Here is a 25,429-nt window from a genome sequence, read left to right as displayed (position 1 = left end):
CCTGTTGATATGCTTTTGGGAGTTTCAGTTTTGTTTGACATACTACGAAACGGAAACATACAAAAAAGTGAGCAATTACCGCTCATACAGAATACTGCGCTAGGGTGGATAGTTGGAGGTAGGGTATCACGCGTAAACACTGGCAATGACGTGAGCCGGTTTCTGAATGAGAGAACAGTTAACCTTTCAATTAGAGAATTGACAGAGGAAGTAATTCTTTGCGAGGAACTGTTTGTTAATACAACCAGACGAAGTGAGGATGGCAGATTCGTGTTGAGACTACCGACAAAGACAAATATCGAACAGCTCGGAGAATCCAGGAGCTTAGCTTTAGATAGGTTGCTCAAGCTAGAAAAACGATTCGAGAAAAACATTAAATTACGAACTGATTATACACTCTTCATGAAGGACTATCTAACATCCGGGCACATGGAAAAAATTGAAGAAGACGACATAAACAATGATAAACCTATGTATTACTTGCCTCATCATGCGGTACTTAAACCTGAGAGCAAGACTACTAAATTGAGAACTGTTTTTAACGCATCTGCCAGTACATCAACCGGACTATCGTTGAATGACGTTTTGATGAGCGGACCCACAATCCAACAAGAACTTTTCAGCATTCTTCTAAGGTTCCGAAGTCATCGTTACGCACTGATAGGAGATGTAAAACAAATGTTTAGGCAAATGTTGATTCACGTAGATGATCGGCAATTGCTGCTAATATTTTTGCGATTCTCACATAAAGAAGCAGTCAACACCTATCGCTTAAATACTGTCACATATGGAACTTACTCGGCACCATTTGCAGCGACTCGGTGCTTACGACAATTGGCTATCGAGAACGAGGAACGGTATCCAGAAGCCTCTAATGTAATTAAAATGGACTTCTACATGGACGACGTATTGACAGGACATGATGACCCGGAAAGGTTGATTCAAACAAAGAACGAGATGAGCACGATTCTGAAGAGTGCAGGTTTTGAGCTACATAAATGGAAAGCTAACGATCCTTCAATAGTACCTGACGATGGGAGCACTTCAATAGTGAAAATTCTGGGAATGCTTTGGAATACAAGAGCAGATATGTTTGGATTTCGAGCAGACATAAATATGAGCGCAAGAACCACAAAACGAAACGTATTGTCAGAGGTGCAAAAAATTTTCGATCCTCTAGGGATTCTAAGTCCGATCGTTCTACATGGCAAATTAACAATTCAAGACATTTGGTCGGTAAAGCTAGAATGGGATCAAGAACTTCCAGAACAAATTATGAATCAATGGAAATGGTTCTGTAAGCAGGTGGAAGAAATTAACAAAATCTCTATTTCTACATACGTTCACAGCAAAGGTTGCTTGGTAGAACTTCACGGATTCGCAGACGTAGCCAAACGTGCTTATGGTGCGGTTATTTACGTAAGAACGGCCAATGAAAAAGGCATCAATGTCAGGCTGTTGTGCTCAAAATCCCGAATCGCACCAAGCAGTAAAAAGACGAACATAGAAGACACAACCATCCCACGCATGGAGCTACGAGCGGCAACTTTGCTGGTAGAACACATGGCTAAAGCCAAGGAAGCACTTGCGATCGAAGTACACGGGATCTATTACTGGACTGACTCGATGGTCACATTAGATTGGATCTCCAATCTGACAAAGAAAAGGCCAACCTTCATCAGCAATCGCGTTAGGAAGATAAATGATATGTCACCAATCGAAAACTGGAATCACGTCGGGTCAAAGGAGAACCCAGCAGATCTTATTTCCCGGGGAACGTCTACACAAAAGCTAGCGGAGAGCACGATTTGGTGGAAGGGCCCTGCATTCCTCGAAGGACGCGATCGCACGTGGACTCAAAGGCCATCAAGAGTCATGATCACACAAGAGCAACAACAAGTAGACTCTCGTTGCGAAGATCGTTATTCGAAATTAGAAAAGTTGCAGAGAGTTGTAGCATACTGTCTGCGTTTCAAACGAAACTGTCACATACAGCAAATTGAAAGAGAAACAGGGCCACTTACGTTGAAGGAGCTAGATGATGCTCAGTTGTGCATTGTTCGAATGGCACAAACTATATACTTTGCAAACGAGATTCAACTGTTAAAGAAAAATAAATCGTTGCCCAGTTCTAGCACCCTCATAACTCTCCAACCATTCTTAGATGATCGTCAGGTTCTTCGCGTTGGAGGACGCATTCAGGCGGCCGGAGTGGAATTTAACCAGCAGCACTCAATTATTTTGTCATCGAAATGCAAGTTAGCACATTTGTTGGCCGTTTATTATCATTTGGAAAATCTACATGTAGGAGCACAAGGTCTACTTTATGCGATGAGATTGAAATATTGGCCTATTCATGGTCGCAATTTAACTCGTAGAGTGGTACACGAATGTTTAAAATGCTACCCAACAATCCAAAACCGCTTAATCAAGTTATGGGACAACTTCCTAGTGAACGAGTGAATCCAGGCAGACCATTTCAAACATGTGGGATTGACTTTGGTGGACCATTCAACGCCAAGGAAGTATTTGTGCGGACTCAAAAAACACACAAGGTATACTTTGCACTATTTATTTGCCTAAGAACTCGAGCAGTTCATATAGAACTAGTAACAGGGCTATCAACATCCGATTTCATAGCAGCTTTAAGAAGGTTTGCTGGTCAAAGGGGTTTGGAGTAGAACTATCTATTGCGACAACGCTACTAATTTTGCGGGCTCCAGAAACGAGATTAAGACATTAAATGAGAATTTCAATTACAAGGTCGCGCCAGACATCCAGGAGTTTTGCAAGAGGAAAGGAGTCGAGTGGAAATTTATACCTCCTCGATCACCTGCTTTTGGCGGAATATGGGAAGCAGGAGTCAAAGGTGTTAAGCATCATATGCGTAGGGTACTTGGATCTACAATACCCACATATGAGGAAATATTGACCTTATTCAAACAAATAGAGGGTTGTTTGACCTTAAGACCAATTTCACCCATGTCATCAGATCCCAGCGACCCAAACCCCTTAACACCTGGACATTTTATAACTGGAGGGCCAATAAATGCTATGCCAGATAGGGACTATTCCCAAAACTATTCAAATCGGTTAACGAGATATGAACAAATACAGAAAAACTTACAACATGTGTTTTGGGAACGATGGAGACTTGAGTATCTTAACAACATGCAACAAAGCTAAAAAAAATGTCTCGTAAGGAACCCGATCTGCTAATCGATCAGTTGTGCCTAATCAAAGAGGATAACTTGCCGCCGTGTACATGGATCACAGGACGTGTAGTTAAAGTTCACCCAGGACCGGATAGACGTGTCAGGGTGGCAACACTTTTGACTTCAAGAGGTGAAATCAAAAGATCGCTTGCAAAGTTATGTTTATTACACTTTGAAGGAAACACTGCTGTAGGGGCGGGAGTATGTTGTTGAGGATTGAATAAACAGTCAATTCCTTTTGGTGTATAACCGAGTATCACAACTGTGCGAACTGTTATATTGGCATACATCTAGTACGTGAGTATCTACATACTGTCAGATGGTTTTGCTATCCAATCTTTCACTTTTTTCGCAACATTCAAACGAAGCAGTCGCATAGCAGAGACAGTAACACACAAATGCTTTAAGGCTCATTTGAAAGGGTTGAAAGAAAAGCGCAGATTTTAGCCATGAATGTACAAATTTAATGTAGTATTGTTAGGAAACTATAAGACAGGTTTATTTTACGTCGATTTTTGGTATTGATATAAATGTTAGTCACTTTCTTTGAAATTAAGACTTGAAAATGTACTTGCAAATTTTCAAACTGATATTCCCCAATGTATCTTTTGCCAGTTGCGCCCTTATCGCAAATCGCTACGGATTCAGCTTGTAATGTAGAAATCGATCGCGAGAATTCGTGAATAAAATGACAATTCGTCTGTATTGTACACTAAAGCCTTTGTTACGCAAGGAAATTTCGCCGAATCGCGGCATTGTTTGTGCCGAGATTCGGACAGCCGAGTGCTCGGCAAACATCTCGGATGAATCACATTTGCCGAGAAACCAATATTTGACCAATATTTGACAGATGTCATTTTACGACGAGAATCGCGGTATTTGACTGTTATCTCGGCAAATCAAGCCAAGAGGCGGCAAACCAGTCTAACGACCTTTCGGTTGTATAAGCTGAATGCTCGGCACAGTAGAGAACCGTTTTTTCAGTGGAATCAAATCGCAGAGAATAATTTCGCTTAGAATTCGGTAGTTTTCTTTCAAAAGATCAATTATAGGCTCGATGAGTTTTAATAAGTAATTAAAAATTTATTCATATTGTGTTTTGAATGTCTGTCTTTACCTTGGTCGAATGTAGGGCATTGAGCAAAACATTAAGTCTAATACTACGTCTAAAGCAGGTATTAGACGAAGCAAATTTTTGCTATTTATGGTACGGATTTTATTCGCACAAAATAAAATCCGTACTAATAATAGCAAATATTAGCTTCGTGTATGTTGTCATCCGACAATAGCTAAGTGAGAATGTGTAACGCGATCGTTGGCGCGTCAACCATACTCCGGCGGTAGAGGAAATGCTTCGCCAACCCGAGCGTTCACTAAGATGGTGCGGCTCAAAACAACGTCTGATCTTCATGTTAGGAGCGGCTGATCAACGCCGTGTGTCGGCGTGAGACTCTCAACACGATGACGAAAAACAATATGTTACATACAACGTGAGAGATAATACGGATCGGAACAATCGGCATGGACATGGGCAACGAAATAAGGACTACGATTTAAAACTTGGGACATGGAACTGCAAATCGCTCTGCTTTCCAGGATGCGACTGGATAATCTACGACGAGCTACATCCAAGCAACTTCGAAGGTGTAGCGCTGCAGGAACTTTTTTGTACAGGACAGAATGTATGGAAAAGCAGCCACCGAGCGCCTACCTTCTACCAGACTTGTGGCACCACTAGCGAGCTGGGAACCGGCTTCATAGTAGTGCTGGGACTATCCGGATTAAAATATCCGGATATCCTACCTCGGATATCGGACAAATATCCAAAATCCGGATCAATAGGAAATCCGTATATTATCCGACAGGATATCCGGATTTTCGGATAGTCGGATATCCGGATATCCGGATATTGTATCCGAACATAGTTTAAGGAGAATTATGTAAATAAATACTTACGAGGGGATGGGGGATCGTGGAAAAAGCCATTTTCCGCGTTACATTTCATTCGAACGGGCCTAAAAGCTAGAAAAAAAAATCCGGATATCCGGACATCCGAATAGTATTCGTTTACACATCAGTGATCCGAGCTTCGGATAACCGGACCACGAATATATCCGGTTAAAAGTCCCAGCACTACTACATAGTACTGTGCAAGATGCGCCAACGCGTGATGGGGTGGCTGCCGATCAACGGAAGGATATGCAAGTTGAGGATCTTTATCCGCCTCTTCAACTACAGCATCATCAACGTGCACTGCCCACATGAAGGGAGACCCGATAACGAGAAGGAAGCGTTCTACGCGCAGCTGGAGCAGGGCTACGATAGCTTCCCGCGACGGGACGTGAAAGTCGTCATTGGGGACATGAATGCTAAGGTGGGACAGGAGGCAATGTACAGACCTTCAATCGGGCCAGATAGCCTGCACACCATGTCTAATGATCCCTCGCGAAGATATCCAAAAACCCACCTGGAGATCACCTGACCAACAGACAGAGAATCATATCGACCACATTCTAATCGAAGGCAGGTTCTTCTCCGACATTATCAACCTTCGCACCTACCGCAGTGCGAATATAGATTCGGACCACTACCTAACTATTCCTAGCTAGGATCACTAGTAGCTGTGTGCATGCGCTTAAAACTATCGACGGTGTACAACGCTCGCCGAAATCTAACGCCACAATCAAATATTGAGCAACTGCAGAACGCCAGGGTTGCACAGGAATACGTGCAGCAGCTGGAGGCAGCGTTACCCACGGAAGAGCAGCTTGGTGCAGCTACTCCTGAAGATGACTGAAGGAGCATCCGATCCGCCATTGGTTGCACTGCCGTTGCGCTACTAGGTACAAGGGCTCTGAATCATAGAAATGATTGGTTTGACGGCGAATGCAAACAGTTAGTCGAGGAGAATAAAGCAGCGCGGGCGTGAATGCTGCAACACCGTACGAGAGCGAACGTGGAACGATAATGACAGGCACGGAACAGCCAAAACTCAGTTCTCCGAAGGAAGAAGTGCCAGCAAGAGGACCGAGATCGCGTAGCGATGGAAGAGCTGTACCAATCTAACGACACTCGGAAGTTCTACGAGAAGCTGGACAGCTGTCGTAAATGCTAAAGCCACAAGCCGATATGTGCAGGAGCTTGGACGGCAACCTTTTTACGGGAGGTGATCGAAAGGTGGAAGCAGCACTTCGATGAGCATTTAAACGGTGATGCAGTAGAGCGCGAGGACGGAGATTGGTCGGCTGAAAAACAATAAAGTTGCGGTCCACTCCAGCGAACTGTTGGAATACGGTGGAGAAACACTGGCAAGTGCACAGGGTCATTGTCAAGATTTGGGAGGAAGAACGAGTACCGGAAGAGTGGATGGAAGGTATTTTGTGTCCCATCTACAAAAACTACCAACTACCTACAACTACCAAGCAATCACACTGCTGAACGCCCCCTACAAGGTACTCTCCCAAATACTCTGCCGTCGACTATCACCATTGGCGAAGCAGTTCGTGGAGCACTGTCAGGCGAGATTCATGAGTGCCCACGCCACCACGGACAAGATATTCGCGGTTCGGCAGGTTATGCAGAAATGCCGCGAATACAATATGCCCACACACTACTTGTTCATCCATTTTAAATCGGCATACGACACAATCGATCGAGATCGGCTATGGCAAAATATGCACGAATACGGATTTCCGGACAAACTAACGCGGTTGGTCAGAGCGACGATGGATCGAGTGATGTGTGTAGTTTGAGCATCGGGGGTACTCTCGAGCCCCTTTGAAACCCGAAGAGGTTTAAGGCAAGGTGATGGTCTCTCGTGCCTACTGTTTAATATTGCCCCGGAAGATGTCATCAGAAGAACGGGGATTAACACGAGTGGCACGATATTTCAAAAGTCGAACATTGTGACTTCGTGAAGATGGCGGATACGGAAGGTATTGCGTACCAGACTCGGTGGACTGCAGATGGAGAACGGAACGTGGAGAAGGCGAATGAACCACAAGCTGCAGGAGCTACTTGGGGAGCAATGTATCGTCCGCACCGCTAAGACTGCCAGGTTGCGGTGGGCTGGGCATGTAGTAAGAATGTTGGACGACAGCCCGGAAAAGATGGTTTTTGAAACCAATCCGTCAAGGACGAGACGGAGCGGCGCAGAGCGGGCAAGATGGATCGATAGGGTGGATGATGACCTACGGATCCTACGCAGGCTGCAAAGCTGGCGAACTGCAGCCATGGACCGAGTGTATTGGGGACGATTCTCGCGTACAGCAAAGGACTTGGAACCGTTTGGTAAGATATGGTACGTAGCGCGTAAAAAAATCTGCGTAAATTCGAAATCCACGTGAAAAATACTTCATTTGCTAAACGATTTTGAACATTTTTAATTTTTTTTTCTTCACATACATAAATTTTTGATAAATCGAGCTAAAAATCAAGAAAAAATATGAAAAGTTTAGGCCATTGCAGTGAATATTCACTAATTGGATTGAGTGAACTCATCTGACACTGTAATTAAACGATTTTATAATAAAAAACCAATAAAATATACTGCGTAAAATTGATTTTTCTTAAAAATCCGCGTAGATACGTGTAAAATAGACCTTAGTGTTCAAACAAATATTTTCATAACCCGTTTGTATGCGTATTTTTACATCTTACGGCAACATTCTATATTGGGGGCAACAACATAGTGCAACTTTTTCTTGCCTAGCCTTCTATGTACGGTTTATACCGTACCGGACACACTCCACCCGTCTCACTTCGCCCGCAAGATTTTCGTCACATGGTTAAGTAACTTATCAGCAGACGCATATACTGGACGACAACAAGCCAGAAAGGAATTGGAGTTCGGTCGTCCCTAAGTATGGAAAAACTGCTGCATGGTGCACCTGGCGTGTAGATATTTAATAAGTAATAAAAATTACTGTAACGTAAATAGAGTGTAAATAGGTAGAGCTCGACGGGAGCTCTATCATCGGAGGCGGGGCAGATGTAACGGCACCATGCCCTTCTTTACAGCCTCATACAGGGTTCCGTCACATTACGTGGCATACCTAGAACCCGGAAAGAAGCCGGTCTTCTGCCGGATTTTTTCCATAAATGCACCAGTAACTCGTCACCGCGTGCGCGAGGGTGAGTTACCGGGTTGTTTGCGGTTGATTACAAAGCGCCAAGAAGTTGCCGCTCTCAGAGATTAGTTTAAGTAGTGTACTAAAGTAGAGATAGGCAGAGAAAATACATTAGAATGACAAAGATAGATAGTGGTTCCGCGAGGGAAAATTGTCTCTCGTGGAATACTCTGATTTTGTGACGAAATGCTACAATGAGGGAGGGGGGAGGGGTCAAAAAACCTAAAAAAAAGCTGCGTCATTTCCCGATGTTTCCTAATTGAAACACCGAAAGCATCGAGAGCATCACGAAAATTATCCAATTTGAAATACTCATGAAGGGCCGTTCGCGATTTAAAATTTGGACTGGTCCTGGCCGAGAATGCGACTCCTCCCCGCGAAAAGAGGGGGATCATATTAATTTAGATGTTACTGTATCTTTAAGTATCGTTCACACTCTAGATATTATATTGAAAAGATTGCAAATAAGTGAATCCTACCTCGAGATAAATCTATTTAAGCTATGCATTAGGACAAAATTAACATGTTGCTGACTTTATGTAGATCATATAGTCTACCAATCGATTTCTGGGACTGTTTTCCTTTAGATATTATTTTTATAATTATTCTTATAATTTGACTACCACATTTACCACATACGTTTTCCGATGTGAGGTCTGTTTTTTTGAGGCATTCATGTTGTTGGCTATTGTCAGTGTTTGTACACTAACCACTCGCGGTACAGTTCACTAGAGAAATTCCACTCTTATTCTGTTTATCGGTTAGGTTAGGTGCCTACCTAACCCTGAAAATATGAAGTCTGCCCTGCACAGAACACAAAAGAAAGTGCATTTTTTTGAGTGCAACCTTCATGTCTTTGCAATTTAAGAAAATTTTGTGTTTAATCCGCGACATCTCCGTAAACCACATTGTTAGTACCGTAAATTGGGGTGACTTTGATCACTTTTTTGATTGTATCTCAAAAATTTTCAGAATATACTGAAAACAATGTTCTTTGATATTTTTGAAATAAGTACTGGCATGCATTGAAAAAGATTCAGTCACTACTTCAAAAGTTTGGCAACAATTTTGCTGTTTTTAAATATACTCTAAAAATTTTACACCAATAATCATTCCGGGGTGACTTTGATCACTTCATTATTTTGATAAATTTGGAGTAACACTTTGCTACTTTCACTAAATTGAACAGCCTTAAACGACTTAAACGTGTTTATAAATCTGGAAAGCAACTTGGGGGCCATTCAAATTCTACGTGAACAGTTTATGATGGTGAATGTCCAAGATTCATACAAAATTTTTAGAATCTATATGAATGATTATTCACTGAGAGAGAAGGTGGTCTAAAATCGTCAAAAACTAGTCCACGAGGAATATGACTTATGAAATTGTCCAAATTTGCATGTTACTTCACGTCTTGGGTTTTTGTTAAGAAGAAATATGTAATACGCTGTGGAGAAAATTGGGACTCAACATTGCCTTCGAGGAAAAACTTGCAAAAATAACATTAAATGTATTGTTATAATATTTGTTCATCTTAAGAACTAATCTGGGAACAAAATAAAAACACTTTTCGTATTGCAACTTGTTGTTTTGAATCTGCTTGAACCGATTGTTTGTATGCAACAAAAATCGCCAAAAATAAACTTTATTTTCAAATAATATTTTAGCATGAAAAACACTCTTTAAATAGCAGGGAATGCATGAATAGTAGCAATGCGAACATATATGCACACAATCAGTGAAGATTACGACAAATCCCAAGCACTACAAGCGCTTTTTTACCATATTTTCAGAAAAGAGGTATAGTGATCAAAGTCACCCCGGTGATCAAAGTCACCCCAGTTTACGGTACATTAATAAATCATACGTAATACTCGAGCGGAATGGTCTCTTCCTCTAAATAAAACTCAAGCTTGAGCAGTCCTGTACCTGCGCCATTTTTTCCGATTGCATTCACCAGGATCATCTAATTCCGGGGCACGGATGAAAAGTGTTTCCAGAACCGAATTTCAAACAAACGATTTGTTTATATTTGCTTCAACGCGTGGCACTAACACATTTGTACGTATATAGATCTATACAATTGAAGAAAGTAGAAAATAATTCGCAAACAGCTTTTTGACAATTGCTTAAAAGATTTCTTTACGGCTCGAGTAAAGCTAATACGAAACAATAACCAGGCACGAATATATACCTAGAAATAACCTTCAGCATGTGTTTATAGAGCGTTGTGTTTACTATTATGAGTTTTATCATTTAACCGACACATCATATTTTACTTGCACACAAAACAGCAACATAGCAACAGCAACATTTTCTCATAAAAAAAAAACATTGAAAAGGTTGTTTCGGTGTGTTCGTATCATTTATGATATGTCTGGGTGCGCACTCTCGAACTTTTTGGTGCATAGCGTGTAGCCACTAGGAGCGAACAATTAATTTCTCCCTCAAATAAAGAGGCAGAATAACACAAAAGATATCTTCTTTTATTTTAAGCCATAGCGAGGAATAGCAATTCCAACACCGTAAAAGTATGTCGCATAACAAAAGGGCTGAAGATCCCAGGTCTGTAGAAAAAGTATATTGAAATAACGCAAGTCAGCTTCGGCTATTGCTTATGTTGACATCATTTTTTCTGCTTCAGTCTACCGAAGGGTAGTCCGTCTGGTGGATTTTTTCATTCACCGGGGATCTCGATTTAATGAATGAGATAGCAAAAAATTAATCTGTATTCATGAAATAAATTACAGGCTTTCTATTGACGTTATTTTGCTTTTTAATTCGGCGAATTATATTTTTGGGGTATCATACTTCAACTGGTTCAACAAATTACGGCTGCAATGCATTTCAGTGGGAACGAATCGACCAAGAGCATGAGAACTGAGTTGAGTTAAAAATAAAGTTGTTTTATGCCGATTAATCTGGATTTGTGCAAAACCCGGTTGAAAATAATAAAATATAATTTGGTATCATTATAACAGAAATATTTGCTGTTTGAGTACGCCTAAATTGTCAAATTTGTCTGCATTTTAAACTGGAAAAGCTCGGTAATGCTCTAAATGATATAAGGATGGGCTACGATGGCGATGAAGGATAACTAAAGGTTGTGATTGTTATTGTCAGTCTTGCAGATTTATTATGCTTGGAAATTTTCAAAAATTTTGTTCATTGACCTTTTAGCGCCAATAAAATTGTTTTATTCAAAACCATCAGCGGTTTTCCGTGTTTCGAAAAATATTTCATACGTAATCTTTGTTCATTATAAGTCTGTTATATGAAAGAGACTGTAGAAGCCAGCCTCTCGCATTCACACCATCATGCACGAATGACGCCATATTACTTTTAATGTCGAATGCCTGGCTTTAATGTGATGCCAGCCCCCTGTGTGGGCTGCTACTATTTCATTCATGCATTCTCTGGAATTCCCATGAAGCAATTATATCCTCTTGACGGACCCCTGATCTCTATTGACTCCGTCACTTTACGGCATATTAAAATTGCTCCACACTTCTCAATATCGTGCTTCTCGTTCTAAAAAAAAACATTCCGAGCTTCGAGTTTCTCTGCACAGAATCGTTGTCGGTTGAATTTCACAGACAGATACGGAACCGTTTGTCGCGATGACCATTTTCCTGCAATGCCGTCTGTTTAACGCTTTGATCGATATTTTTTCTTTGAAGTAGCGGGCTGGAGCATGACACCGTAATTTGGTTTGACAAATAAATCCCGACTTGGTCAGCGTTTTCTCGTTCATCTGATAACACCGGGCTGTCGTTCTTTTGGCGATGCTTGATGAGCCGTAAATAATCCCGCATCGACTTCGATGGAAGCAAATTTCAGTCGGTATTTACTTATTCGGTATAAAACTCAAAACTGCATGCTGTTTTTTTATTATTCACATGTTTATTGACGCATTTTTCTCCTAGTGTGGATGACAGTTTTTTTATTTAAATGTCTTTCATTTCAGGACGCCAAAAACATTAAATCGCATTCTGATTCAATTGCGATCAACATTTCAACTTTTTTGGATTCTCTGGAATGGTGCAACTAGTTTTAAGTCCCTTGACGACATTTCGGACGTAAAACCATTTATGCACCAAGAAAGAAAAATTGTTTTGCTATTGCACCTTTAATTTCAATTTCGTCATACTCGAAAAAGCAATCGAAATTTAATGTTAATTAAGCTTGAAAATTTGCGAAACTTGTCGGTCGTTAGCATTAAATTGGATTACACAAAAAAAGTGATTATTACACGACACTTCAGTCGCTTGCTATTGTTTTTGCTAACCGTACCCTCAATTTCCGTTTCATGCTTTATTAGTTCCGCTGAACCATTAAAGTCAGGCTCCTTGGAAAAAAGTGCGGATTCGCTAGAACAATACGGCCGAGGAAATATCCTGCTTGACTGCCCAGCCAATTATGCTATCAAACCTTCAAGCATCGTTTCATTCCCTAAGAAGCCATGAAACCACCTCATCCATCACTGTCGGGCAAGGGAATGCCAAACTAATTCTCGATATACGTTGCTGGTGCGCCAATCTGTACTCTGCAGGGAGATTTTTTATAACTGAAAAATCAATTCTCAACTGTTATTAGAACGGGAATGACCTCTATACGGCAAGGTATGATTTATTTGTTAAAAATATACCACCGACCGCTCATTTGTTTTGTACATTAGAAGCAGTTATTGATTGTTTTTTTTTCTGCAGTTTTTTCATTGGATTCAATTTTTAGTTGCTGTTTCCTTGTACGCAACTAATTATTTCTCAAGTATATAAATAAACAACGGGAAACAATTATGCATGAAACAGATTAGTGTGAAATGTGAAACCTCCCATGACCTTTCCTTTATTATACTTTTCAGCTTTTATAGTTCATCAATATATTGTTTGTTTGTTTGTTTGTTTGTTTATTGTTCAGTAGCGTAAGATTATACATCTTTTAAAAATTTACTACCTCCGTTTTCACCATGCGTATGAAATAATTATGAAAAACTTATTCTTAACTTGTTCTTAGCCTACTCAATCTAATAATATGTAAAAAACTTTAGATTACACGCTTTCAAAAGTTGATGCAGCCACTCTTGAAATTTGCTTCCGACGAAGAACGCTTCACAGCGGTAGGCAACGAATTCCAGTTTACCACACCTCGAACGAACATCGAACTGGCGTAACAAGCCGTGTTTTTGGTTGGGATCACTAGGTTTTGCAACCGACGTCCACAGCTGTGGATAAGCTTAAGGAACAGTATTACAGGAGATTCCGTTCGCAAAAGATTCCACAGGAAAACACATGATGGATGCGCTTAGAAAGTCTCCAAGGGACATACAACGAGGTTTTTTGCAGGTGACTCACGTGATCGTAGCGACTCGGTCCGTAGACGTACCGCACACAACAGTTTAATGCCACACGTAACCGATCAAAAGAGCTTGCGCTAGGCCGAACATGGAGGACATCACCAAATAAGAAATGCGGTAAGATCGAAGCCTTGAATAGAGTTAGTTTGGTGGCTGTTGGCGCGGAGGAGGTACAGTAGTACAGCGTTCTAAGACTTGCATAGATTTTTCCACATTGTTGAGCAATCAGTTCTTCCCACTGCAGGTCACTCTGGAAAATAAATCCTAAGTTGCTGGCACTGTTATACCATTCGATGGTTTCTTCATTCATTGTCACTTCAGATGTTGGCAAAACAGAGGTTCTGCGATGTCGGCTTGTGATCTTTACTGGATTCACATGTAATTAATTCCGTCGAGACCAAGCTGAAACTCTTTCGAGATCTCGCGCACACAAGGGCCAGGTCGCCCGATGAAGAGTTGTACGTCATCAGCGTAAATTTGTATAGAGCAGTACTTCAGCACCGTCGGTAGGTCGTTGATATGACAGCAAAAAAGAAAAGGGCCAAGAACGGAGCCTTGAGGAACGCCAGATGGCACATCAATACAGCTAGAGCAACGATCACCGCAAAAAACTGTCTGCTTTCGTCCATGCAAGTACGATTTCATCAGGCTTACGGCGGTAGTGGAGAAGTTGAATTGCATATGCAGTTTGTTCAATAATGTACCATGTGGAATAGTATCAAATGCCTTCTAAAAAATGTCGAGCAGTAGCAGTATACCAACACCTTTTTTGACGATAATGGCACCTCAATCATCGGACACCCGGAGAACTGCGGTTTTGATGCTTATTGTTTGATATGTTTAATAAAATTTCGCTACATCATAGAAAAATCGCTTAATAACACTGACCCACACGAATCTTCCTCTTGACCTCAAGTTACCAAATCTTGAAATGTTATTTGTACATAAATCAAATTAGAGATAGTACCGTTTTTCTGAACATCGTACGCCTCTATCGAATTTGGTGAAAAAGGAGACGCATAGTCATTTACAGCCTGTATGCCTGTATGTTTCATCCGCCAACTTCAATGAAATCAAAAGTTCACTGCTTGGGGGAAAATTAACAATTTTGCTCTGACAAAGTATCAATCTAAATAATAACAAGTGATAGGGAAAAGCGGCCAAAATATGGTTTTTGGGATTATATTTGAATTTTCATTTACTCACTCACTTTTCTTGGCGTAACATTATTAAAAGATAACCTGATGAACGAAATTCCTCCAATCAAGTCGGTTCCTGGCAATGTTTCTCCGAGCTCGCGGGCATTAAATATTTGCCAGGTCTTGCTCCACTTGGTCTACCCACCTTGCTAGCTGCGCTCCTCCTTATCGTGTACCGACCGGATTCCCAGCGAACGCCAGATTTGCAGGCTAGTGGTCCAGCATTCATATCTCCCAGATGGTCTCGAGGTACGATGCTGGCCTAACAAGCCAGTCGTCGTAGATTCGAGTCTCGGCTCGGGAGAGACTGTTAGTGTCAGTAGGATCGTAACGCTAGCTCCGCAATTGTCCTGTATACTAAACAGTCGGCTGTGAAGTCTGTGTATGAATGAACAGAAGGTCAAGTTTCGAATCGTAATGAAGCACCAAGGCTTTGCTTTGCTTGGTTCAGTATTCGTGAAACATGTTTGTACAGGTTGTACTTTGTGCGAGGGCTAAGTCTGTTCGATCGCAGATGCCTGTGAAGCCCGTAATAGGCAGGACTTCCGTAGATAATAGACTCAAACTTAGCTCCTGTCATCACATGTTCCTATCTCACACCTCCACTGGTCATACGATCACAATAGACTGTCTGCTGAAACATGGACACATTGGTGTATCATGGGTAATGTTGTCATCCAACAATAGCTAAGTGAGAAGGTGCGACGCGATCATTGGCGCGTTAACCATATCTCGGCGGTAGAGGAAATGCACGCCAACCCTAGTGTTTATTCACGCAGATGGTGCGGCTCATAGCAGCGTCTGTTCTCCATGTTAGGGGTGGCTGATCCTGGTGCCTTCGTGGGACTTTAAACAGTGCACGATTGCGGTACTAGATTCTCCCCTTCTCAGGCCCAAGTTCAGGAGTTGCCACTTCAAACACGGCTACCTTTAATGCGCCGATAACGAAACCGTGGCTGGAGAAAACGTTCCCAGACCTAACTCCCTGGGATGGAGCACAACTGCGTGTTTACAACACGGATAACCTGCCGAAAGCTATTCTGTTCGCAGGTTATTTTTTAAACAGCGTGGACACATCAAACGGAATAATATTGCGATTCATCCAAAATCAGAACGACGGTATCTCTGCACTGGATTGGCGCGTAAAGAACCGCAAGGTAGCAGGGAAAACCGTCGAATTGTTTCTAGAGATCGACGAACAATCCGTCTCCCGTATCAGCGAGCAACGCTTTTTATTAAACTATATGTTTGGTGAAGCTCGCATGCGCCGAGTGGGCAGGCCTACAACCAACGCACTGAAGGGAACTGAAGTTGACGCCAAGGATGGAAAAAATCGTGTCGCCTAACATTCATTCGGATATCATTTCTGAACTTGCTATTCATAAGCTTTCAATCCCAGCAATTCATCACTATTAAAAGTTACACATTCTCACGCATGCAAGAGACAACTTATAGCAAAGAAATATATGGTAGCTTTCTTTGATGTTTTTGTTTCAGTATTGCCTGCTTTAGGCGAAGCGAGCAACATATAGCGAGTGTTTCACGAAAGAATCGTAAACGATTGCACACGAGCGATCGCAACGATTCTTTCAAATGTTAGTTGCTTGCAGGCGTAATTCGGCTACTCCACGTCGTGCTTTTATCGTGATATACCGCGATGATTCTTAGTGATTTCAAATATCACATGCTAATGGACCAAGCTACCATTTCCGCAAGCATTGACCCACCTACATGCTCCGGTAAGCAAACAGTTGAACGCATCTAACGTTCATTTGGATTCATAATTTTGTATCACTGGCGATAATCTCTCAAAGGCTCTCGCGATCCCGTTGACTGCAAGTGAACTTGGATCCATAAATACTATCGTGTTTGAATCATTCAGACTCCTTCTATGGTATTCGGAACTCTTGTAGCGAAAAACAATCAGCAGCGTTTCTTTGGAAAACTTGTACGCGAGTGGAAACAATTGAACGATACCTGATGAATCAAAGAACACATTTGCATGAAATATTGCTAGTGAGTGAAAATTTCCATGATCGAAGAAGACTTGCGGGTGATGAGACGCCTGGGGAACTGGCGAAACACAGCCCACACAAGGTACCGTTATATTCAAGATTTGACGGAGAAACCAAGATTGAAGTATTCGTAGTGTTTTTGATATAATGAATGATTAATAGATAATTTTTTTTTTTTTGAAGCAGGAAATTAAAATTTAATATTAATGGCTGAACAGTATTTTAAATTAGGAGCTTATATATAATGAAATCAATTCCATGGATTGGTAGGCTGATTTAGTTAGAAAACTTAAGTTTTTTCTCGTTTTAAAGTAAAGTGTCAATGTTTCATGAGAGCAAATCTAAAACTCATCGTTCTAAAACAGAAGTTTTTTAATTCTCCTAATTCTAAACGAAAAGTGTCTATATTGACATATATTAGCGCATTCATCGAGTAATCTTTCACATGCCTGAAATAGTTATATCGTACAAAATCATCGAACAAGTCGCAGAGCTCCTACCAATTTTCTGTTCACTTCAGCATTCTTGGAAAACCAAAATAATCCTGCGTTTAATTTTTCACCCACCAATTACTGAAAGCCTCTGTGATCAAGGATAGAGTCTGTCATCAAGATAAACCGGTATTCATTTCGAACCAATAAATCCTAAGTGAAAATCAAGGATCGTAACCTTCGAACACTGGTGGTCTTTCCCGTTAGGGTTGCAATATGACGAACGGAAGAGGAGAACGAACCACTTCCGCCGCAATCTATGAATATTCGGTGTCCATGAGGATCTCTCGTGCATAATTCTTTCTAACAGCACAGCACAGCTAGGAATTGTAGGACGCAAATAATCTCCGACACTCAAGCCGTTAGACTTTCGGTCTTATATTGCTTGTATACCCATTTTAAGAAAATATGAGACAGAAACGTAAGAAAAATAAATGATTGATTTCGTGGGTGGGAATAATCGGTTGTTTACGTCGTTTGTTTTGGTTGAGTTTGTTTACGTCGTTCAATTTTTCCGTTTTCTATAGTGATTTTATGATTTTTGACTAGTGAATGTATTCTGAACTCTTCTTTGTTTTCGTCTATGTATTGGACAAGTGAAGTAGCGTGCGAAAAGTGCCCCATAGTGCACTTATCAGTGAAACTTTTGGCCGTGCTTAGTGAAGTGATTTTGTGTTTGCGACTAGTTTGTCTCTCCCGCATTGTTGTCCTGCTCGATTTTTTCGCTGACAGCGACATCTATCCGTCAAATAAAGAAACTACTACTACTAAGCTTTCGCAATTTGCGCCCGATTGCTATACAATCAGCATATCTTCATACTATCCGATTCATTCATTGCAAGGCTTTGCAAAGATAATCAATTCCAAGACTGCCCGCATTACTGATTAAGGGTCGCCTAGTAGTGGGTGTCTGAATTATATATATATATATATATATATATATATATATATATATATATATATATATATATATATATATATATATATATATATATATATATATATATATATATATATATATATATATATAACCATGGCAAAAACGTGTGCAAAGTGTTCTGACACTATTTCGGGCATCGATTTTGTTACCTGCCGCGGTTATTGCGGAGCGACATTTCATATGAGCACATGTGCTGGCGTATCACGCGCCCTTCAGGGATATTTTACATCGCACAAAAAGAATCTTTTCTGGATGTGTGACAACTGTGCCGAGCTGTTCGAGAATTCTCATTTTCGAATGCTGACATCTAATGCAGATCCATTGCCGCAGCTTAATTCGCTAACTAACGCAATTACCGAACTACATAGCGAAATAAAACAGTTGAACACCAAACCGACTCTCCAATTTTCCCCGTCACTGCGAAATCGCTGGCCTACAGTAGATCAACAAAGGGCCTTTAAGAGACCCCGCGAAACTGATGTGGTCCCGCGTTCTTCGGACAACTGCACTGTTGGTAGTAAACGGACTTTGGACAATATCGTCGCAGCTCCTGCTGCCAATTATACCGATGAAAGATTCTGGCTGTATATATCGAGGATTCGGCCGGATGTCTTTGTGGAGTTAATGTCATCTTTAGCGAAAGCCAATCTCGAGATTGACAACGATCCCGTCGTTGTTAAGCTTGTTCCGAAGGACAAGGATATCAGCACTCTCACATTCGTGTCCTTCAAAGTTGGAATTGATTCATCCCTAAAGGCCTAGGCACTGGATCCGGGAACATGGCCGGAGGGTACTCTCTTTCGTGAATTCGAGGATTACAGAGCACAAAAATTTCGCGCACCACCGAGAACCAAAAAACCAACGACACCACTTTTGCTATCCCAGGTATCGTCTCCAGTAACACCTATGACGGGACTGAGCTAAATCATCCGGAACGCACTCGTACTAGTATTTTGGAAGCCCTTGATCTCCCCACCGCAGTCCTCGTCCAGACCTCGTTCAACAGCCGTTCCGGTCCTGTGTTTGGGGTCGGTGACAGGGTCTTCCAACACACTACACCAGGCAAGTATCATCATTCCTCTGATGTTTATGTACCTGATACTCGCGACCGTTCTAGTCATCCGCTAATCAATGATCGTGCCCCAACTCCGAGAGTTTTTTCTGCAACATCAATATCTACGCCGCACACCATTTGGAATCAGTCATTCCCGGGATGCACGCCTGCAAGCCTTATGGAAGACCCTAATCCTCTCGGCACAGTCGAGTTATTCCTGCCAGCGACCTACAGCCATCCCGGTCTTGTGCTCGAGAACGGAGAAGGTGTCTTCCAAACCGTCAATGCAGGCAAGTACGCATTAACTACGAACCATGATACGCCCACCGTAATTCCCAATGTTTCCAGCCCTCAACCGTCGTCCGTTGCAGCAGAAAAAGCTCCTGGTCACTTTATATCTGTGTACTACCAGAATGTGAGAGGTTTGCGCACCAAGATCGCTCAACTGCGGTTACTGTTAAGTAGCAGCGATTACGACGTGATTGTACTCACGGAAACGTGGCTCAACGCCGTTATAGACAGTGCAGAAATATCGCCCAATTATACTCTCTTTCGCTGTGATCGCAATGAAGCGACTAGTGTTCACTCTCGAGGGGGCGGCGTGCTGATAGCCGTCAAAAGTCACCTTAGTTGCAGCTTCGTGTCATTGAGTGACTGTGACCAGCTCGAGCAAGTAGCAGTTCGCATTAGCTTGCAGCATCGATCGCTTTACGTGGCAGCCATTTACCTCCCGCTCAACTCTGCTCAAGAACTATATTCGGCACACGCAAGTGCTATGCAAACAATTTTGGATCGCTCGTCGTATGCTGACATCGTTCTTTCTATTGGAGACTTCAACCTTCCCGCAATTTGGCAATGGCAATTTGACGATGAAATCAACGGATATGTTCCTTCTAATGCATCTTCCGATCAGGAATGCAATCTCACGGAAACTCTTTTCGCAACCGGTCTGAGGCAGGTTGATCACTTTCTTAATTCAAACGGCAGACTCCTGGATCTCGCCTTCGTCAACCAGCCAGATCATCTCGACCTCGTTTTGCCTCCGATTCCGTTGCTTCCGGTTGACACTCATCACGCACCTTTCATTTTATTGATTGACGAGGGTAATGTTGCACCCATCTCTTTAGACGATGAGGACGATTGCCTAATGTACGACTATAGGACATGTGACTTTGAGTCAATAAACGACGCACTTACAGACATCAACTGGGAGACTGTCCTGGGTATAGGCTCTGTCGATGATTTGCTTCGAAGATTTTACAGTGAACTTCAGAGGATATATAGCGATATTGTGGCGAAGAAAAGACGAACATTCAGCACTAATTCAAAAAATCCATGGTGGACTTATGAGCTGCGCAATCTTCGTAATATTCTCAGAAAGACCCGCAAACGCTTTTTTCTCTTAAAATCAGACCGAGATCGCATCAATCTGTATGAAGTAGAGGCGGCATACAAAGCTCTGCTAACATCTACCTACGTTGACTATATCGCCAGAATCCAGTTGAGCATTAAGCAAAATCCCAAACGATTTTGGGACTTCATCAGACAGCAAAATTCAAACAACCGTATTCCGAATATTATGACTAGCAGTACAATTGCCAATCTCCAGTTTTCCACGAACGACGTACGAAAGTCTCTGGAAGATTTGGATGTCAATAAAGGACCAGGCGTCGACGAGATACCCCCACTACTACTGAAAAACTGTGCTGTTGCTCTCGCGTCACCAATTGCCCTAATTTTCAATAGCTCGCTAAGAGATCGAGTCTTCCCAACGGATTGGAAATCAGCGTACATTATTCCTGTTTATAAGTCTGGAAACCGCAGCTGTGTAACTTACTATCGCGGAATCTCCATACCTAGCTGTCTGAGCAAAGTTTTTTAAAAATTGGTTCACAACGTGCTATACAGTGTTGTGTCACCATTCTTATCTGAGTTCCAGCTTGGTTTCATGAAACACCGATCAACGACGACGAATCTGATGTGCTACGTAACCACCATATCCAGAGAAGTTGAAGCAAAACGCCAAGTTGACTCTGTGTACATAGACTTTGCGAAGGCCTTCGACACTGTGCCACATGTTCTAATAATTGCTAAGATGAGGCGGATGGGTTTCCCAGAATGGATCATGGAGTGGTTATTCTCATACCTAACAAATCGTTCTGCGTACGTATTGGTTAACTCTGCCCACTCTTACATTTTCCACATTGCATCCGGTGTGCCTCAAGGCAGCGTGCTCGGGCCCCTATTGTTCAACATATTCGTTAATGATCTGTATGCACTGATTTCGTCAAGAAAACTATCTTTCGCTGATGATTTGAAACTCTTTCGTGTTATCTCATCCTTGGCAGAGCGTTGCAAGAAGATCTGAATATTCTGATGATTTGATGCAATAACAACGGCATGCGTGTTAATTGCAAAAAATGCAAACTTATATCCTTCACTCGCTGCAACGATCCAGTTGAAAATCGATATTTACTGGGTTCTGAGTGTCTCGACCGAGTACAATCCATCTGTGACCTGGGAGTCACAATTGATTCAAAACTTAAATTTAACGAACACATCGGAATAATCACCGCAAAAGCATTTTCTGTGTTGGGATTTATTCGCCGTCATACCTCCAATTTTACTGATATTCATGCTCTTAAAATTCTGTATTGCTCGTTAGTGCGCAGTATTCTGGAGTACGCCTCTCCTGTTTGGTGCCCGTTCCAAATGACACAGATTCTCAAAATAGAGCGGATACAAAAAAAGTTCTTACGACTTGCTTTACGCGGTCTCTCGTGGAACGATCCAAATAATCTCCCGCCCTACACCGATCGATGCCAACTTATTCAATTAGAGCCCTTGTCAAATAGACGCCTCAATCAACAGAGAATGTTCATCTTCGACCTAATCAACTTAGCGTATTAAAAAATGGAATATCTTACGCACATAGAAATTATTCCATTTCTATTTAACAATCGAGTCTTTTGAATTCGATGAATATAGAAAAGTTAAAGCTTGTTACTACGGCTGCAACTATTTATTCTTCAGCTGATTTTGCGCGCGACTTCAAAAAAATTTTGTTTAGGTTAAATATAAAATTAGAAAATATAAAATGAACCATGTGTTCATCCACTTCATTGAGAGAAACAATGGAAACGGAAGGGATTTGTACTTACGGTGGACGCAATATATCAATTCAAAGATTATTTTTATCTTTCCAAAATATTTCCTTACGCGGAAAAAGGGTGATTTGTATTCAAAATGAACCTAAACTAGAGTCTCATAACTTACGGAATATTGCTTCCCTAACGTTTTTCCATAACGAAACCGAAGAGCTATTAAATAAAACATCGAGCAAAAGTTCCCGTTTCCTCGTTCCCGGTCTTTTTATTGATTAGACGCGGTTTGCAATCGTAACTATCCCTGAGCGCGCGACGGGAAAACTGTGCGCTGCCACTAGGGCGTAGCGTAGCGAAAAGCAAAGGGAAAACCAAAAGCAGGTACTTTCATTTTCGGTTCGCAAATTACATTTTCCAGCAAACCAGGATTTGTCACGTTCACGTTTCTCAAAGCCGGTCAAAATACAATTTTTTTTCGGAAATAGTTTGTTCGACACGGCGGCAGCCAAAATTTACCTGGAAGTTGAGGTGTTGAGGTGAAAGGTTAGCACTGGCAAGCAGCAGGTAACATTTCACTTTATAGCCTAGCTTCGTTTCCGCTCCGTAAATGTGTGCTGTCGACACCGTCAGGGTGGAATGTTAGCATTCCGGCGCCCCAGTAGTGGGAAAAGGGGATGGATCCATCCGACCACATCAAGCGCCTATGCCTGTGGCAGAGGCCCTGGATGTTGTACACATATACACACACACACGCGAACATGCATCGGCTGGCAATGCAATGAACGAGTGCAGTAGTGCAGCAGCACGAACTGGTTGTAAAATGTAAAGTAATCAGTGTCATTCTGCAAAGCTCTCAGTTATTATGGCCTACGCCAATCAAAATTTAAATTTAAAACAGGGAGACAAATTGTTATGCAAAAACAATTATAACTAGTGACATTCATTAATATGAATGAAGTGATAATAAATTCGCTACACATTTGAACTGAAACCGTACGAAGTTTTGCTGTAATGAACCAAATGCTTATATGATAAAATTCAGAGCAATTTTTGACATTAATATGTTTAATTCATTCTCCACTAACTTTGAATTTCAATATCTGTTGAGTTTACTCAAAGAATATGATTCAAGTGTATAGGCATCTCTCGTTCCCAGTCAGCAGTTTGGTGTACGTCAGGGCTTACCGTTTCTGTTTCTCGACTCATAATTAGTTCAGTCAATTGCTCGTGCTCCCCCTAAGCAGAATTTAATGTGCTTATGTTAGTCTTAATCGAAACATTATCGTCTTCCGACGATGATGGTGGTGCTCTCGAATGAGCGTTTTAATTTAATTAAAAAACTGAAATCGTTATGTTGATATATTTGAAGAACAGCTGAAATCAGTTGAGATATTACAGGATGGGAGTTTCTCCGAAAAGCATACGTTTTGCAAATGAGAAGGAATTAAGAGCGTATTGGAATGCTAATGAGTGGAGCAATAACTAAACATTACCCTGTAACAGGCAATCAGAAAATAACATATTCATTCTTCACGTGAAAAATATTCCATTTTGCGTATAATTTCTAACAAATAATGTAATTATTTAGGCAAATAATGTAATTATTTACATCGAAAATCAGACACCAATTGCATGCAGTCCAGTATCTTTACATCAGAAAAGGCGAAATTATTGAAACAGCCCACACCACTTTCAAAGATGCATTCGTCAGGCAAACTTGAAACGTTTACAACACCGTCGATCTCCACAGCTACGTATACACTTTACTCCCGAGTTAAGAGCTTGGAACAAGCTATGCCGTTGACCTGTTTTAGGTCTTGGATCTGACCATTAATATTTCGCTTACGGCACTGTAGAGTGTCGTCAGGTCTTTCGGAATCTGAACAATGTGCAGAGACTTTGGCTTTGGTCCTGCTTTGGACCGGAAGTAAACAGTCAATCATAAGGGTCGGGAGCATTCAAAGATGTCGGAGGTGAGAGATCCACATCCATCGTGCTCAAGCCAGAGCACCAACACAACAGACAAGAATTCGTCAGTCAAACATCGAGTCCAATTATCCTAGAACAATACTGAAGAAGTGTGGTGAGCAAAACTGAAGCGTAAGATCTACTCCAACAATTTTGTCGCGAAAACTGAGGAAAAATTGATAAATAGTACGAAGAAAGAACTCAAAAACATGCCTACACGCTTGTTTTCGTCCGCCATGTCGATTGTTGCGGTTAACTACCAGAAAGCCACCCATGAACCTTCCCTATTCCTTACTATCCACTCGGGAAAATGATGTGACGTCGACCCTACCGGAAAGGACGTTGAGCCACACGAAAATCCAGCAAGGATAGCAGTCAAGGGGAGTCAACTTCTCCACTGAGCAACTTCACGACGAACAACGCCTGTTGAATTTTATGCCTTTTCTTAAAGTGTGTCCATGTTCAAAAATCTGCATCGGTTTTCGTATTCAGGAAGAACTAGAGTATTTCGCCAAGGAAGGTGACGTAGCGCTAGCCCGATAAACCTCCGCTGAACGCCTCCAATTCTATCGATCCAGCACGTATCTACAGGATTCCAGACAATACAAGCGGTCTCATGGAGTGGTCTCACCAGCGCACAATACAAGGCTTCAATGCAATAATCAAATAAAATCGTTTTCTTGAGCGATGAAACGTCATGACGGAGCATTTTGGTACGCTCACGCTAGTTTGTTGCGAGAGCACCAGTCCGTGAACAGATTCAGCTGGTTTTGCAAACAGTGCAAAAAAGCAAAGCCTTTGTGCTACATTCCGATTCGGAATTTGACCTTCTGTTTATTATACACAGACTTCACAGCCAACTGTTTGATATACAGGATAATTGCGGGGCCAGCGCTACGATCCTACTGACACTAACAGTCTCTCCCAAGCCGAGACTCGAACCTACGACGACTGGCTT

The 25,429-nt window shown here is 41.6% G+C and overlaps 2 protein-coding genes across 2 annotated transcripts in view; one reads left to right on the top strand and one right to left on the bottom strand.

The window, feature by feature from the left end:
• LOC129717529 (uncharacterized) overlaps nt 1-25,429 on the bottom strand; it is a 199,475-nt gene that overhangs the window by 134,696 nt on the left and 39,350 nt on the right. The gene's annotated exons all lie outside the window — the stretch shown is intronic.
• Nucleotides 403-16,245, top strand: LOC129716728 (uncharacterized). The gene is made up of 2 exons (XM_055666566.1): nt 403-2,254; nt 15,791-16,245. The coding sequence occupies exons 1-2, from the start codon at nt 403-405 to the stop codon at nt 16,243-16,245; spliced, it is 2,307 nt and encodes a 768-aa protein (XP_055522541.1).

The sequence above is a fragment of the Wyeomyia smithii genome, chromosome 1 (assembly GCF_029784165.1).
Source record: "Wyeomyia smithii strain HCP4-BCI-WySm-NY-G18 chromosome 1, ASM2978416v1, whole genome shotgun sequence".
In the NCBI taxonomy this organism is placed as follows: domain Eukaryota; kingdom Metazoa; phylum Arthropoda; class Insecta; order Diptera; family Culicidae; genus Wyeomyia; species Wyeomyia smithii.
Note: the sequence above shows the minus strand (reverse complement) of the source record. Positions and strands in the feature narration are given on the sequence as shown.

Excerpts from the sequence above, each read along its gene's own strand:
- LOC129716728 (XM_055666566.1), top strand. The coding sequence starts at position 403 with ATGAAGGACTATCTAACATCCGGGCACATGGAAAAAATTGAAGAAGAC. Across the intron at positions 2,255-15,790 it reads AATTATTTTGTCATCGAAAT|GCCCAAGTTCAGGAGTTGCC; the intron begins GCAAGTTAGCAC and ends TCCCCTTCTCAG.